The sequence below is a fragment of the Seriola aureovittata genome, chromosome 10, assembly GCF_021018895.1.
Source record: "Seriola aureovittata isolate HTS-2021-v1 ecotype China chromosome 10, ASM2101889v1, whole genome shotgun sequence".
NCBI lineage: Eukaryota > Metazoa > Chordata > Actinopteri > Carangiformes > Carangidae > Seriola > Seriola aureovittata.
Window position 1 is genome coordinate 10,426,401 of NC_079373.1, and position 16,138 is coordinate 10,442,538.

Below are 16,138 nucleotides of genomic sequence, written 5' to 3' on the forward strand. Positions count from 1 at the left end.
ATATGGAGCAAATTTCAACTATTTTGTATTTAATTTATAATTATGCATATGCACAATTATGCATCATCATTTATAAGATGATATGTTTACGTTGTAAAATCTTTATCACCAAAATAACTATGTGGTAGCTTTCAAACACATAACTAAATGTAATGGAATAGAAGCATAAAGTAGCAAAATAAATAAAATAAAAAAATATAAATACTCAAGTCAAGTACAAATATCTCTAAAATTGATATGATACCAATTGCAAGTAGAGTATCTGGGTAATATTACAGTACACTTACACACTGATGGGAGTTTATATTACTATTTACTATTACAATATTAAATAGCCAATATTTAATCTTTAACTGACAATTTTTATAAAAAAGTATTTTAAATATCACAAACAAACAAAATTAATTACTTTTTATTGTTGAAAATGGCAGCAAAGTAAATTTATTAGCATTTTCCTTTTCTCATTACATACAAAATCCAGATAGTTTGATTAAATCGAAAGATTTGCAAAGTAAAACATTTTTTTTATGTCAGATGAAAAAATTGCATACATGGGAATGATGACTGAGCTGAATGGTGTTGTATCAGTAGTAAAGATGACATTGGTCAAAATGTGTGCCTCTTTTTAGACGTACAGAGGGCTTCAAAAGTAGGCAAATTAAAAATTATATAACCATGAACAAATAAAGCTGCATAATTATAGTAATTTTAACTTAGTCCTTTTAACAATTCAACATTCACAATTTCATGCAAAGAAGGTGTACCTGGAAACTATAAAAAAAAAAAAAAAAAAAAAAAAAATGCAGCAAGTTATGACATGTCAAAGTTGCATTTCTACTTTTGAAGCATCTTTCCTCTTTAAACTGATACCACAGTTTCAGTCAGCTTAGTCAAATGATGTTCAAAAGTTCACAAAATGAAATGAAGCCGCCGATATGACCATGTATATTAATGGAAAGGACATAAAAGATATAAAAAAAACAGGCCAAGGGACTGTGGCTCTGCGACAGCACCCTTCGATATGACAGTTAATTATTCACTCTTGATAACAGAGCGCAAGACTTACTAGAGCAACTGAGCCAGTAACTAAGAGTCACTGCAGTTTGAGCAACCTGAGACACTATGAAACCTACATTCTGACACTCATAATTAACAATTAAGGAAAACAGTATATGTTGTGAACTTTGCCAAAAAATACAGTCCGTGAGATCAATTTTTTCATCCCTGGTTGTGGTCCGAGTGATCAAAATGAAGGAAGAGGAAAGTCACTTTTCGTTTCAGATCTCGCTGTCAGATGTCTCACGGTTTTTTTCCCATCCCTTGGCTGATATGTTGAAGCCACTCCTTCAGCATTTGAAAGCTTGGTCGAGCAGCAGGATCCAGGTTCCAGCACTGTTTCATGATGTTATAGACCACTTCAGGACAGCCATCTGGACAGTCCATTTTGTATCCCTTCTCCACTCTAGGCACTACATCTTTTAATGGCTACAGAAAAGAGGAAAGTTGTTGGTACAAAGTGTTCCACGGACAGGAGACAATCTAATTAATTTTGATTAAGTAGTATGAACCTTCTGTGTCACACAATTTGCAATTTCACACACACGATGTGACTGGTGAAAAACGCTTTCAACCGACTAAAGAACACGGCAGTTGTTTTCTTTTAAATAAAAAATTAAAGTTTTGCTCTTCTAAATCTTGCAGTACTTGGGAATTTATTTCAACATTTTTATTGTCTTAAACAGTTATGGATTTTTCTGTTATGTGCATTACTTAAATTAACATTTCAATCTTTCAAGCCACAAAGCATATCACTATTTTCCCATAAGTATAATAAAAAATATATTCTCAAGCATTAATACTAAAGAATATAGACTGTAAATCATTGCTAATTGATCCATCTCTGAATTAAAATTCCTCCTTCATATTTTCTGTATGCCTCACAAAAAGATATTGATACTTACAATTCTTGGATAAGGCACTCGGCCAAAAGAGTAAATCTCCCAAAGCAAAATACCGTAGCTCCAAACGTCTGATTTGGTGGAAAATTTCTATCAATTAAGAGAGAAACATAGATGTCAGAGTTTCTGTCACTGCGTGGTTGGTAAAAAATGGGAAAGCACACTACTCAGTATGGTCAGCATTCCCTTTAAATAACAGTGTACCTTTTCTCTGAGGGCCTCTGGTGATGTCCATTTCACCGGAAGCTTAGCAGTATCTTGAGTGGAAGAGGCCTCCTTCGTCAGACCAAAGTCGCTGACTTTAGCGATGTTGTCTTCAGACACCAGAACGTTTCGGGCTGCTAAGTCTCGGTGGACAAAGTTATTTGCCTCAAGGTACGCCATGGCTTCACAGACGTCTCTGTACAGGTGCAGAAAAGAAAAGTTGAGAACCTCATGGATGTTTCCTTTTAAACTCTCAATCCTGGCCTCAAGTAATGTGCTGAAGAAATTTTCTGATGATACCACAAAATATGGGCAATCTTAAAGATACAGTGTGGAGTATTCTTCTAAACAAACGGGTTACATTCAGTGTTTCTCATCTAAGATGCGTTCACCTGACAAACAGGCCGAATGCATTTCCAATGAGTCAACATTTGGGAAGCTCATTTCTCTTCATCTTCTCCTTGTTTACTGGAGCATTGTTGCTGTTTTACATTACATCTTAAACCACCAAGTGTTGATGTGTGTAACTGCCTGAAACTGAGAGACAGCTTGTCCCTCTCATTTGGTAATAATGGTTCATTTTGCAGGAGGGCTACTCCCGCAAGTCTATTTACAAACACATTAAGCAAGAGTTTCCAATCTTAGTGAGATTTTCCTAAAGTCATTAAACCATATTAACGTAATTAATAAATATTTCAAGATGTAAATGAGGAAAAAACGAAAATGGACAAATCATTAGCTATTTGCATGCTGTAAAGAAATTGCTTTGTGGATTCATTAGACCAATTATAATGTGTAGTATGAATTTTGTTTCACATTCTGTTGCAGTATGCACCCCAACACGTATTTGCATTCTGATCTTCTACAGTTGCAAGAGTATCATTTCACCTCTGTGCTTATGTGCATGAGCCAAAATACACACAAATCTGCCACCTGGTCATCAAAATAGTGCTCCACAGCGCCCCTAGTGGTCAAAAACTCCACCGTCTACCTTTAATACAGTATGACTCAAGATATTGTGGATAACTGCAGAAATACGCACAGTGCAAAATTAAGGAGAGCGTCTCCACCAAGTACTGTCCGGCCTCTGGAACGTAAGTAGTCAACTAAACAGCCCTGAGAAAAACAAAATAAAGTGTGACACATTCATTACTACGTCCTGGATTTTGACAAATGATCAGCTGGTCTGACAGTCAGCCACCTACCTTGGCCATGTACTCCGTAACAATGAACAGACTCCCGTTTTCCTCTACTATCACTCCAAGCAGCTGCACTAGGTTATCGTGCCGTAGTTGCCTGAGGGAGGAGGAAGAGCACACAGACATGTTATTTTGGGGTTGTTTGTGTTTCTAAAAAAAAATGTATATATATATATATATATATATAACAAAATATTTAATGACCCTTACGTCATGACCGAAGCCTCTGCAATAAAGGCCTGTGCTGTAGCATCATTTTTTATGCACTTCACAGCTACTTTAGTCCCTCTGTAGTCTCCAACCATGACATCTGGAACAATCACAAACAATAACAATGTACTGTTGGTACACAATCAGGGAAACTGTATTTATCTGACCCCGAACTGAAGAAAAGGTGAAATAGGTGAAAAAATAATATGTTCTGCAAACAAAATGTATTAATCTGGTATTTAAATGTAGTTTAACCAAACATTTTACTAAATTAATCTTCATGGATATGAAAATTGCATTAGTACATGTTCATAATACATTTATTATCCCTGCAACATGTGAGCAATGAAATAAAACTGGATCACTTGTACTCTGCAGTGTAAATTTAGCCAAGGTTTAAATGTGAACTTGCCTCCAAACTCTCCTTTTCCAATAACCTGCTGCAGTTTGAGGTCCTTCCTGCTCATTGACCAGCCACCTGTTGGCCATTTGAAGAGAAAACAGCATGCAGCTGAGACACAACAGGCCCATACATGCTTCTCATAGACAAAAAGGTTGCAGTGTCACAGTCACATCAATTGTAAAAGACTGAAAAACTGAGCCTTACTCCTGGAAAATTCATCCTGAGCGGCCACCGTCCCCTCCTCCACCTTTGGCTTGATTAGTTTGGTGCACAGGCCATCTGCATCTTTGGTGTAGTGCTAAATACAAACAAAGACAAATTAAAAACCAACCAAGAGTAATGAGGAGTAAAATGAATATAAAGTGGAAACGAAAGTATTACATCACTTTGGAGGAGTGTCAATTACTCATGGCCTTGTACCATCATAGGAAATGTTTACTACAGCACAAAAAACACCAGAACCACATACAACCGAACCAACTTCTTTAACACTAATGGAGCTTCAATAAACATATATATGACGAAAAAAACCCCACCAACACTACAGTTTAGAAGCAATAAAACTCAGTGTGCAGCGCTTCACAATGACCAGTAGAGGGCTGTCTGGTCTAATGAGAAAAGAATGGCTGACTGATAAGGTTTCCCCCTAAATAGGTCATACTGAACTTACACATCTATTTTACTCTGTAGAATATTTCGTTTGCTGCTTGCCAGAAATGTTTCACACGGGAAAAGGAGTCATTTTAAGTTGATATGCACTTCTGTTTTAGAGTAAAATGACTGGCGTCTTTTTGAGGTTAGAACTCTGAACCTCAGCATACTGTTCACTCTTCCTCTTTGACACTTCCTGTTCATTATTTGTTCCAGGAACTGTATGTGGTCTATGAGGTAGCACAAAGACACAGGAACTCTAAAACAGGAAAGTACACCATACATACAGTAGACTCAATATAGAACCAGAGCAAACATCAGAAACACCTAGTTTTATTTAGAAAACAAAAACTAATATTGTGTCTTACCTCAACCAGCTGCATGAGGTTTTCAAAAAACCCCTCCTCATCAATAGTGAGCTTGCCGTTGTGGTAAATGATGCGGTAGTGCTCCACCTTGCCATCGCAGCTCACACACAGGGTGTAGTCGCCGGGGAAGTTGGTGCTCTCTCGCACTAAGAACAGGCCTGTTTCAGGTGGGTGAAGCAGCTGCTCTGCCCGATCCCGCGTTATCTTCCCGTGAAACCATCTGGGAGTGGAAGAGGCAGAGAGGCATCAGTACATCCACAAAACAGACCACCACAACTCAGTCACCAAAACTCATCTTAATCGCAGTGAATTAAATAAATATAAACAAAATGTTTTGAAAATGTAGCACAAAAATCCTTAAAATTATGACAATGTGTAGACTTGAGAAACCTAATGATTGAAATCTACTTTGATCTTTTCTGCTGATTACCTCTGCCTGCATCAGTCATTACAAAACATATTTCTCCTCCTATTTTTACTCATTTCTACCAAGACAGTTTGCTCTGCGTCAGGTATTTTATTTTATTATACAAATATTTAAAAGTACTTTATATGTATTAAGTGCTATTACAACATATACATTTAACCTTATTAAATTTTGGATAGGGCCTCACATGTGGAAGCTGGTTTATGTGGTCCCCCTGTAAAATCAAGAGCAGTGACCTCAACATCCCATTTCCAAGCTGTCCCTTTTCTGATTTTCTATCTATGTTCTTGTAATTTGTGCTCGAGTGATTATGTACTGAACATTTGCCCTATTTATTTTTTGTCATTTTGGGAATTAATGTTTTCTATTCAGACTTTGAGGGTTTAAGTGTAATATTTCATTGGTTCTTTTGATAAGATTTATGATGTTCCCTATTTATTCTTAAAATGAATCTACTTTCTGTGGAATAGTTTTTGTGACCTTATGGTTAGTTCCTCTTTTTCCCATTGTCAACTGATCAAATTTTTGTGCAGTAGGTAGAGGAGAATTAGCCTTAATTAACCCTAATAATATATTTTCTTTCTTTCACGTCATCCTGAGTGTGTTTGCTTATTTGTCCGTTGACTATTTGGTCCATAGTCCATGGCTGATGTTTCTGTGTGTGTGTGTGTGTGTGTGTGTGTATGTGCAGCCTCATTGTCATTTGTTTTATGAAATGCCTGATGTAATATAGCTACTGAATAAGTTCACCCTAAGTGTTGACAATGTGCAGGAGCTGATTTTTGCTTTGAACCAGTTGTTCTGCTTGTCAATAATCAGCTGAAAGTATTATTTTCCTTTTCCCACATGCTGTACCATCTGAATTCCTACCAGTCAATAAGGTAATACTGGCGAGGTCCATGTCGGGCCTGTGCTGTTGATTATTTTTCATTAGCCTTTGAGAAATTTTCATCTGTCCTCATTTAATGGTTCACTTCATGATGTTATCATTTACCTCAAATGGGGCTTAATGCAAATAAAATAAATACTGTTATCAATAGTATAGATTTCAGTATTTTGCATATCCACCGTGACCACTTTTATTACTGAAGGAGTCACAGAATGTACAGAAAATTCATTTGCATCTGCCTCCATGAGAAAGTTATATTTAAATATAACATAAAAAATCTTGTCGGAAAACAGAGACAAAAGCTTTTTTCCCCACTGAAATCCAAACAGCTTTCCTCTGAGTTCTAGGAAGAGGCAAATTTGTCATTTTATAAAACATAATTCTGCCTCCACTCAGAGGCCCTGTAGCATTTTGCTCCCAGATTAAATACTGGTGATATTTACAATAATGAGAACGGCATTTTATAAGAGAAGGTCATCTGGCGTTCCTCGACTTGTGTCGGTTCTTTTAACATTATTATAGTGTACTTGTAAAAAGGTGTTGCATTTCTACCAAGACAGTTTGCTCACAATGACCTGGTTGCATAAGTGTTCATACCCTTAAACTAATACTGGTTTTATTACAGCACTCAGTCTTTTTGGTGTAAGAGTCTCAAACGTTCCAGATCCGTCAAATTGCGAGGGCCTCTCCTGTGCACAGCCCTCCTCAGGTCAGGTGGATTCACGTCTGGGTTCTGGCTGGGTCATTCCAAAACTTTAATCTTCCTGTGGTGAAGCCATTCCTTTGTTGATTTGGATGTATGCTCTGGATCATTGTCGTTTGTAATTCCCTCCACCTTGACTTAAGCCTGAGTTCCGGCTGAAGAAAGGCAACCCTAAACCATGATGCTGCCACCACCATGCTTCACTGTGGGTGTGGTGTTTTTTTGGTGATGTGCTATGTTGTTTTGCACCAAACATACTTTTAGGTATTATGACCTAAAAGTTCATAGTCAGTCTCATCAGACCATAACACATTTTTACACATGGTTTTGGGAGAATGGATGCATTTACATTTACTCATTTTGTAGAGGCTTTTATCCAAAGGGACAAGTGAGGGACAACACTAAAGCTTCAGTGCAGCAAGAGACCTTGGTGTAAGTTCTAAGTACTACATCTATTCAATAAGTGCAATTTATCCGGAGGTTCGGGTGCGTTTTTCTTTGTGAGAAAAGGCTTCTCTCTTGCGACTTTACCCCATAGCACAGACAGATGAAGAATACGGGAGATTGTTGTCACATGTAGGGAGCATGCTAGAAATTCTTGCTGCTCCTTTAATGTTGCCGTCGCCCCTCAGGCAGCCTCAAAGACCACTTTTCTCCTTGTCTTTTAATCAATTTTGGAGGGACGTCCTGTTCTTAGTAATGTCACTGTTGTGCCATATTTTCTCTACTTGATGATGATTGTCTTCACTGTCTTCCATGGTAAATGTAATGCCTTGGAAATTCTTTTGTACCCCTCACCTGATTGATACTTTTCAGCAGTGAGATCCCATTCATGGCCTTTGCAACTAAGAAGATGTCAAGAAAACCCTACAGGAAATGCTAAACTGGGTTAATCACAGTCACTTGAATGAATGGCAGGTATATACTACTATATAACATGAGTTTGAGTGTGATTGGTTGATTATCTACAAATATAAGAGGGTGTGCACATTTACGCAACCGGGTTATTGTAAGTTTTTCTTTTTCATAAATGGTTTCAATTTGTTTTTCACTTGAACATTATAGGTTATAGGTCACATTAAAGGTGGAAAATGTTCTAAAAATGAATCTTTCATTCTTTTACATCACAAAAACCTGTCATTTTAACAGGGATGTGTAGAGTTTTTATATCCACCTTAAGCCTGTCATTCATACACATATGCACATGCATGCGCACGGAAACTTGTCATACGGACAAACAAGGAGATTTTTGAGATTACTTCAGTCTGAGATAGAAAACAAACAACAGGAAACTGTGCAGAGTTCAAGCAGAGCTGCGTTGGAAACAGACACAAGTGCACTGCAATTACAACACAGCCTGACCCAACTGTGGTCTCCATTCACATAACTAAGGCGTCGGTGCCCCGACAAATAGGCCATCTGCCTTCAGCAGCTACACAGCCATAAGACGAGGGTAAAGTGGAGTTATTTTAGCCATCGCTGCAGAAACCACACAAAGCTGATGTGCAGGAAACTTTTCAGATGTACTATAGACAGCAAATAAAAAAGCCTAATTCTGTTTGCTATGAAAGTGTAAGATTGCATTGGCCATCGGAACTAAATAAGCCAGAATATTCTGCATACTCACGGCATAAGACTCAGCTTGCCTCCAGATTTTACACCTTCCCTTTTCTGAACATAGTTGGCCGGGATTGTTCCCTCACGACCTGCAGAATTTTTAGCTTTGTACCAGTTTGGATCCTGAAACACAAAATGTCAGCAATGGCTAAAATGAATAAATATTTATGTTGTAATGTAAGTAACATGTCCTTTCATATTTAGAGACAATAAGTGTCAGTGTCAAATTCACATGCATGAGAACTAAAAAGAAACACTCTATCTTTATAGGGCAGAGGTGTAGCATATGAAACGTTACCTTTGTGACGACAATGATAGTCAACACATCTCCTTTGTTAAAGGGCAGGTCCTGTTCTGATGTGCCTTTGAAGTTGTACCTGGCCACACACTCTGTGCCCTGCGGCCATGGAGTCTGTGGGGACGTGGGCAGATCCCTAATTAGTAAACAAATCACATTTTTGTTTCTCTATCTATGTTCTGACACGCAGCCCTGTTTGTCCTCTAGAGGCCTGTCTTACCCGGACCTCTGTCATGATGAGGCGGTTCGATCCTCTCACAGGTGGGGTTTTCTAGCTGCTACCATTAGAGCTGGTAAACACACACACACACACACACACACACACACACACACACACACACACACACACACACACAGACACACAGACACACACACACACACACACACACGCGCCCACACACGCACACACAGAGAGAGTACCTATGAAGAAAAAACAGAACTTACTTTAAAATATGACAAACCTCATTCAAAGGTATTCACTTAACCACGAACATATGTTCAGGAAGACAGAGAATTTGCAGGGGTACATAGTAATTCGCAGAAAACAAGTCAGCTATTATCATATCCTTCTAGGCTGGCATACGATCAGGCAATGTCAGTAAAAATAACGTGCTAATACAGAAAGCAGAACTAACAAGTCTTCTTTTTTTAAATCACACTTTCACAACTGGGGCTGAATGTTTCCGTGACGCAGAACAATAGTATTAGCATAAAGAGCGGCTTTCAGAAGAAAGATGGACCAATAACACAACTTAAAAAGACAGAAATACACTACAACATACATTTTGGAAAAATATTCTAGCTGATGAATAAAAGGAATGAAACTTCATCTGCTTTGTAGTTTTGTATTTCATATGGCAACACTGTCCATTTTGACCTAAAATGGACACACACTGGTTGTGAGCCCCAATGACTGGGCCATGCAGGAATCATGATAGCTCTCCTCAACACTGGAATGCAAACTTGTGGTGAGATCTGACCAGGCCCAAGGGACTCATCCAGCCCAGCGCTTCTTTACGTCAGTAGAGCAGCCACTGTGACAGTAACCTTAAACACCCGAGGCAGTGTTTCCATGATACTTACACAACAAATCAGAGCAGAGGCGTCATAATGAAATGATGACCTATGGATAAAGTAATGCTTAACACCCCCCCCCCCCCCCCCCTTCCAAAACCCTGCTTCCTCTCTTCCTGTATCAGTTCCCATGGAAAGGTGACAGGGCTCAATGGTCAGGGAAAATCCTGGCTTTGATAGCTCTCTGTCTTTACACGAGGTCACATCCTCTGACATGTCCATCACTGTGAAGTCAGCTTCCTGTATGAGAGCCCAGATTTAGAATATACTCCAATATGAGGGCGGGGATCTTAGACACAATCTGCCTGAACACATCATTTTAAATGCAAGTTTGTTCTCTCACAAACAGACATAATCCTGAATAAATAACCTCTTAACAGACACCACATGTGAGACTAAAAACTCCCATGTGTCCCAGAGAGGACTGTCATCACTCAGTATGATGAGGATGTGGCACAGTCGACCCCTATAGAGTACTGCAGCTGTCTTTCTGCATCGAGGGACAAAGCTATCTGGACACGTTTCCCACGCCCATCAACACAGCAGACGCCCCCACTGGCGCATCCCAACCCATATTTTCTATGCTTCACTTTGACACATTCCACACTGCGCAGAAGGTCACGAGAAAAACAAGAACAAGAGTCCACAGCCACGCTTAGCAGCTTCGTGAGGCTGGAACAATCATTGTAAAGAAAACCAAACTGTTAAATGGATAGACCAAAAATATTTTTGGCTCGTGTCATATTCAAAAGGAGGTAATTTCGTCTCGTAACAGGTTTAAAATAGCTATAAGTCACGAGTAAGTCAACCAAAGTGACTCTCTCTTCTCAAATACTACCCAATAGTACCCAATGTTTCACAAGAAAAAAAGAATTATTTAAAATTATTAGAAAAAAAATGTTTTGCAATGTCGGCCTGGCAGTGTTGCTTGGTTCAGCACGTTGGTTAAGGCTGAATTAACAGCTATTTGATGGATTGTCATGAAACTTTGTGGAGACGTTCCTGGTGTCCAAAGGATGGATATACTTCAGTGATCTCCGACCAAAGTCGTGGACCAACTGACCAAACGACACTGCCACCCCTAGAACGATGCTAGCTAAAAACTCATCTAAACTAATCTAATGTAATCTTTGAACTCCGATTTGATCCATCTCTGTATGAGTTGTAACTTGAAGCAGGAAATCACACTCATAATGCTCTGAAAATAGTAAAGCTATCAGAATTCCTGATGGCAACAGAATATGTCTGGGCAAAGTCCTCGATGAAGGAGCAGAGTGATCTCACCAAGTGAGGAATGGATCAACTGGCCCAAGGCTGACACACACAACGGCACTTTTTAATTCATCTGTTTTGGGACAGTGAATGCATCTCAGCAGCAGGCCACCAGCAGCTGACTGGATGGGACAGAACTCAGTCTGTCATGGAGTCACATTGCCATTTCCAGAGAGCTCTACATGGAAGCACAGCTTGCCCTTTTCAGGAAGCGCACAAGGCTGTCTTTGTGAGTCGGTCGCGTTTCTGGCTTCTGATGACCCCTGTCTCATCGAAAAGTCCATCGTCCCCTGTCCAATGAGTAGCTTTAAACTCAGCCTCAGTTCTGCAAGGCTGGAAATACAAATTATTCTTCATATTTTACCTCGAACAAGTACAATCAACTTGCATCGACTGTTGATGTTATTATCATGAGAATTCCTCTTTAAACATAGTCCATGCTGTGTCATGCCCAACAACGGCTTGACACAATGATTGCTGGCAGTGGATTATTACATCCGATTGAGAGATATCGTCTACTACAGGAGCAGCGGTGCGTGACCTAAGTTTTTGAAACAGGAAACCAGTAAGCTGAGTTACAGACTGAACCTGAATGGAGTCAGAAAAGAGCACAATCTCTTTGAAGTCCATATTTAACAAGTAACTAATAAACGGACATGTCGCATCACTTGAAACAAATCTCATATAGCTTTGTTTGAGGTGAGAACAATTTTGCATATTCTTGGCATCCCTAACAATCACACTGTTCAAACCAGACCGGTTCATCAACATTTGGCTCTCATGCAAGTCAGTTGTAGTCTGAACTGTACAAATCAGTGGTAGCATGACTGCACGAAGCAAGACAGGACAGGAATGTAGAAATATCTTCTTTGGTCTTGTTTAAATCTGCCACTCCCTCGTCTATCTGCAGGCAAAACCTGAGGTGAAAATGCTGCTACTTTTGGTAAATGCTGAGGTGAGGATATAGTGAAGTGAGGGGGACCAGAGGCGCTGTGGACGGGTCTCCAAATGTGTCAGTATCACTCAAACACACCACGGTGAACTAGTCTGTTAAAAGTTACTTTGAAGAAAAACAACGCAGCCTTCAAGCAGTTGTCCTCGGTGATTGAACAAAGTACAATTACCCCAGTACTTTACTACAGTACATTTTTGGAATACTTTTACTTACGTAGTTATATTTAAGATAAACATTAAAAAAACAATAATCTTGGACAGTAAAATGTCTTGTTAAAGATTAAATCAGTGGCTCCACCCCTTTTTAGCTTGTGACCCCTTAAAAAACAGCATCTAGGGCCCCTTGTCACTTTTCAGATGTCTTAGATGAGATACTAGCAGTTCCACCAGGGAGACATTTCCCTATAAACTTCTCAGATTTAAATAATTGTTCACGGCATAAATTATCCAATATTTCACAATAAAAAGGAAGTTTCAAAAATGAACACAAATTTGTGTATCTAATTCTTTCTTCTTCGATCAGATATATTTTATGAGCCCTTGGGGGGATTTGACCTCCAGGTTGAGAACCAGTGGACTAAACTACATATCTGTACATTGTTGTTGAAACTAGCTTCACCTCAAATATGTAAACAGTAAAAGGTTGCGTACATATGCATAAGTATGAACAATCTCATGGTGTCATATATGATAATATCAATCACAGGGGTAATTTTTCTATGAAACAAGTACTTCTGTGCTTTTATGTAAGTATTTTGAATGCAGGGATTTTACTTGTGCTTCAGTATTTCTACATTAATGTATCAATACTTTTACTTAAGGAAAAGGCTCTGAATACGACTTCCACCACTGGATATCCTGTAGTAGGTATGTCACAATAAACATTATGTCTGTGTTATTACAGCTCTGTACTCCTGTATGCCTCCTCCATGTGCAGCAGGGGGCCGGGGTGATCCGCCCCTCATCCTGACCCTAAAGCTTCAGGATGCTCTGCAGCTGCTTTGATGATGCTGCCCTGTTATCATCACTATTATAGCAGCAGGGTGGCAGAGCAAAGTGGAGAGTGAAGGACACAATGATTTTTGTCCATATCCACTGAGGTTTCATCTTGGTACACAAACAGAAACACTGAGTGGTGGGAAAGGAGAAATGTACAGAAGGAGAAGGACGGAGCACATGCCAACAGTTCACCCAGCTGGGCCTGACAGGCTGCAGATGTTCTCGGAGGAGGAGGAAATCACCTCTGCCTCTGGGACAACAGCTGGATTCTGGTGCTGCGATAGTGTTCGCTGAAACAACTGTGGGATCTAAGAGAGGAAGTATGAATCTAGTGGTAGGCCCTGCAGCACAAGCCATCATTGTATCACTTTAATGACTGACAGTTTTGCCTATGAGGCTCACAGGCTCATACAGAGCCTAATATTGCACCCTCTTTATCATAAATCAACATAAAACTAAACTCTGCAAAACAAGGTCGTTTGAGAGCAACAGGAAGAGAAACATCAATGGTTGTCAGTCAGGGGAGAATCCCATTTTATTTAACAACCAGGCACTACAGTAAAACTTTACATTTTAATGATATCCAAAGTTCAAACATAGTGAAGGTCTTAACACATATGACACTTTGGGTAATTGGTGATTTTACCAAGCAAATATATCAAGAAAACACCATGCAAGGCAAAGCTGCTATGCCTGAGCAGTGGACAGACACTTCCTTGCTGCGGTACCTTGCACACAATGCAGTGCAATGTTGCTCTGCTGATGCAGCTATGCATGACACATTACAGGGTAGCAGTTACACTTTGCTGTGGTTTCATGAGCTCTCTTCATCTTGTTTCACCAACTTAATGCTTCTTTACAGTTTTGTCACACTCAATAAGAAGAAGTCCCGATGGAGGAGGCTTGAAGACTGCCAGCACCAGACTGCTTTCAGTCTTTTTCAGAGAGTTTCTGACCAGTGAGGGAATTCCTGTCTAAGCTGCAGGGGCATCACCCTGACATAGACCCAAAAGGGCCTCAGTTCCTCTCTGACAAATACAGCTTTCAGTCAACTTTTGTTTTTCTGTTTGACACTTTTGTCTTAATGCATTGGTGGCTTTTCCAAAAGTTTGATTAATTGTTTCCTGAGAATGACAAACTGAATGAGGAGAGGCAAAATCAAGCTGACTGGTATTAATATTCAATGAGAAACCCTCTGCGAATCACACATTTCTGTGGGTGAAGCCAGCTTAAGGGGGCCAGTAACACCTTCAAATAACTGTCAAAGATCCCAGGGCTCTGTGACAGATTAGATGCATGTGCAAGTCAGAAGAGTATCAGGTTATTATCTATACCATTATCTACCATGTTGTGACAGAGCTGCCTGATGTAGCTGCTGCACCCCAGGAAGCCAAAGAGAGTGACCTAAATTTTGAAGGAGTACGTTAATAAGGCCAATTCTATCATGAAATCACATACTTATGAAGCCTACTTGTTTTACTGTGAAGCACTTTGAGCTGCATTCAGTGTATAAAGGTGAGTACAGGTAAACGTTTGATTATTGTCTTTGTCACTGAACACCTGCAGCGTCCAAACCCCAGAGCTCTTTGAAAAGCTGAATATAAGTTCATCAGAGCTCAGTCACTTCACATTGCGTTATTAATCCTCCTGAGATCAAATCTATACGTGGTGTAAAGTGAAGTAGACAAGCTGACAGGTCTACAGTTTATTTCTCAGGAAGGTTTACCACGACCCTGCAGCGTCACTGTATCTACAAGCCATGACCACATTTCAAAATAAAACTCTTACCTGTCTGCAGGAGGCAAAATGGAGAGATTTAAGGCAATAACAGGTGATTCAGCTACTGGCCGACGTCCGTTTTCATGTGAGCGTAGGCAGCCAAACTACAACTCATCAAATAAATAAATAACCGTGGCTGATACCGAAGCGCAAAACACATGAAGTCCTGATGAGGAAGTGAAGACTTTCTCAGGTGACTCGAAACTTCAGCAGTCCAAAAGTAATTCACTAAAACCAACCAAGACTATTGTTGTTGCGTCTCCTGTCATAATCAAGTAGTCTTAAATAAAGGGAAAAAACTGTTCTACAAACTTATCGCCGCGGTGTCGTCTGTCCCTCTGCGGGAGACGTAAAGTGGGTTGGAAAAAACGTGATAACTCACTCGGCCAAAAACTGCGGCGATGTATTATTCCCGATTCAAACTTATTTCAGTCTACTTCAGGCTCCGTCAGAAACATTCAAGTTTTTTTGCCCCACCTTGGTTTTGCAGTGCACATGCGCGTTAATGATAAACTCGCCCGGCTAAAAATAGGCTAAAAACAGGCTATCACTCAATCCACTTCAGTGAAGCTGGTAAAGGAATTTGAGCATCAATGAGGCAGTGTTTACAAACACCCACACACAAAATAAAAGCTCGGTGGGAATTTTTTTTTTTATTATTTATTGTTTCAATCTGCACATAAGACACAAGAGAACTGCACAGTATTTTTGCACAAGAGCCTTGACAGTGAACTTCGATCCCAAAAGGAAACAGTTGCCCTGTCTACATAAAACCTCCCACTGGCTCGTTCATTTAATGCGGTTTTTTACTGAACTGCAAAACGGAACTTCCATGGACTAGACCTCCTCTGCGGGCCAGACAATTTGAAACTAATTTAAATCTATCTCAGCAAGGATAACCTTTTAAACACTTCCACACAGGTGTTTTCCTGTCAAAAGGGTTTCTACCAAACGGTTTCTGACTTCGCAATTCGTTAAGAAATAACACTATTGGTGCAGGAAATGGTATTAAGTACATAAAGCTGCCATTACAGCACAATAAGGAAGAGCCACCAAAACATGTGATTTCATGGCCCCCTGGCGGCCAAAGAGAGACGGAGCTCATCTTCACATTCAGTAACACTGTCTGACGT

The 16,138-nt window shown here is 39.7% G+C and overlaps 1 protein-coding gene across 1 annotated transcript; it reads right to left on the reverse strand.

The window, feature by feature from the left end:
* Positions 1-396: 396 nt before the first annotated feature.
* On the reverse strand, positions 397-15,487 carry LOC130176133 (tyrosine-protein kinase CSK-like). The gene is made up of 13 exons (XM_056387050.1): positions 15,015-15,487; positions 9,148-9,347; positions 8,928-9,041; positions 8,640-8,752; positions 4,994-5,213; positions 4,179-4,272; positions 3,984-4,049; positions 3,572-3,671; positions 3,368-3,458; positions 3,205-3,278; positions 2,163-2,358; positions 1,962-2,048; positions 397-1,485 (listed from the first exon to the last, which is right to left on the reverse strand). Exons 2-13 carry the CDS (start codon positions 9,160-9,162, stop codon positions 1,300-1,302), a joined length of 1,356 nt encoding a protein of 451 aa, XP_056243025.1. The 5' UTR covers positions 9,163-9,347; positions 15,015-15,487; the 3' UTR covers positions 397-1,299.
* Between the last annotated feature and the right edge of the window lie 651 nt (positions 15,488-16,138).

Excerpts from the sequence above, each read along its gene's own strand:
- LOC130176133 (XM_056387050.1), bottom strand. Across the intron at positions 4,050-4,178 it reads TCAGGATGAATTTTCCAGGA|GTGGCTGGTCAATGAGCAGG; the intron begins GTAAGGCTCAGT and ends AATGGCCAACAG. Across the intron at positions 3,279-3,367 it reads TTACGGAGTACATGGCCAAG|GGCTGTTTAGTTGACTACTT; the intron begins GTAGGTGGCTGA and ends TGTTTTTCTCAG.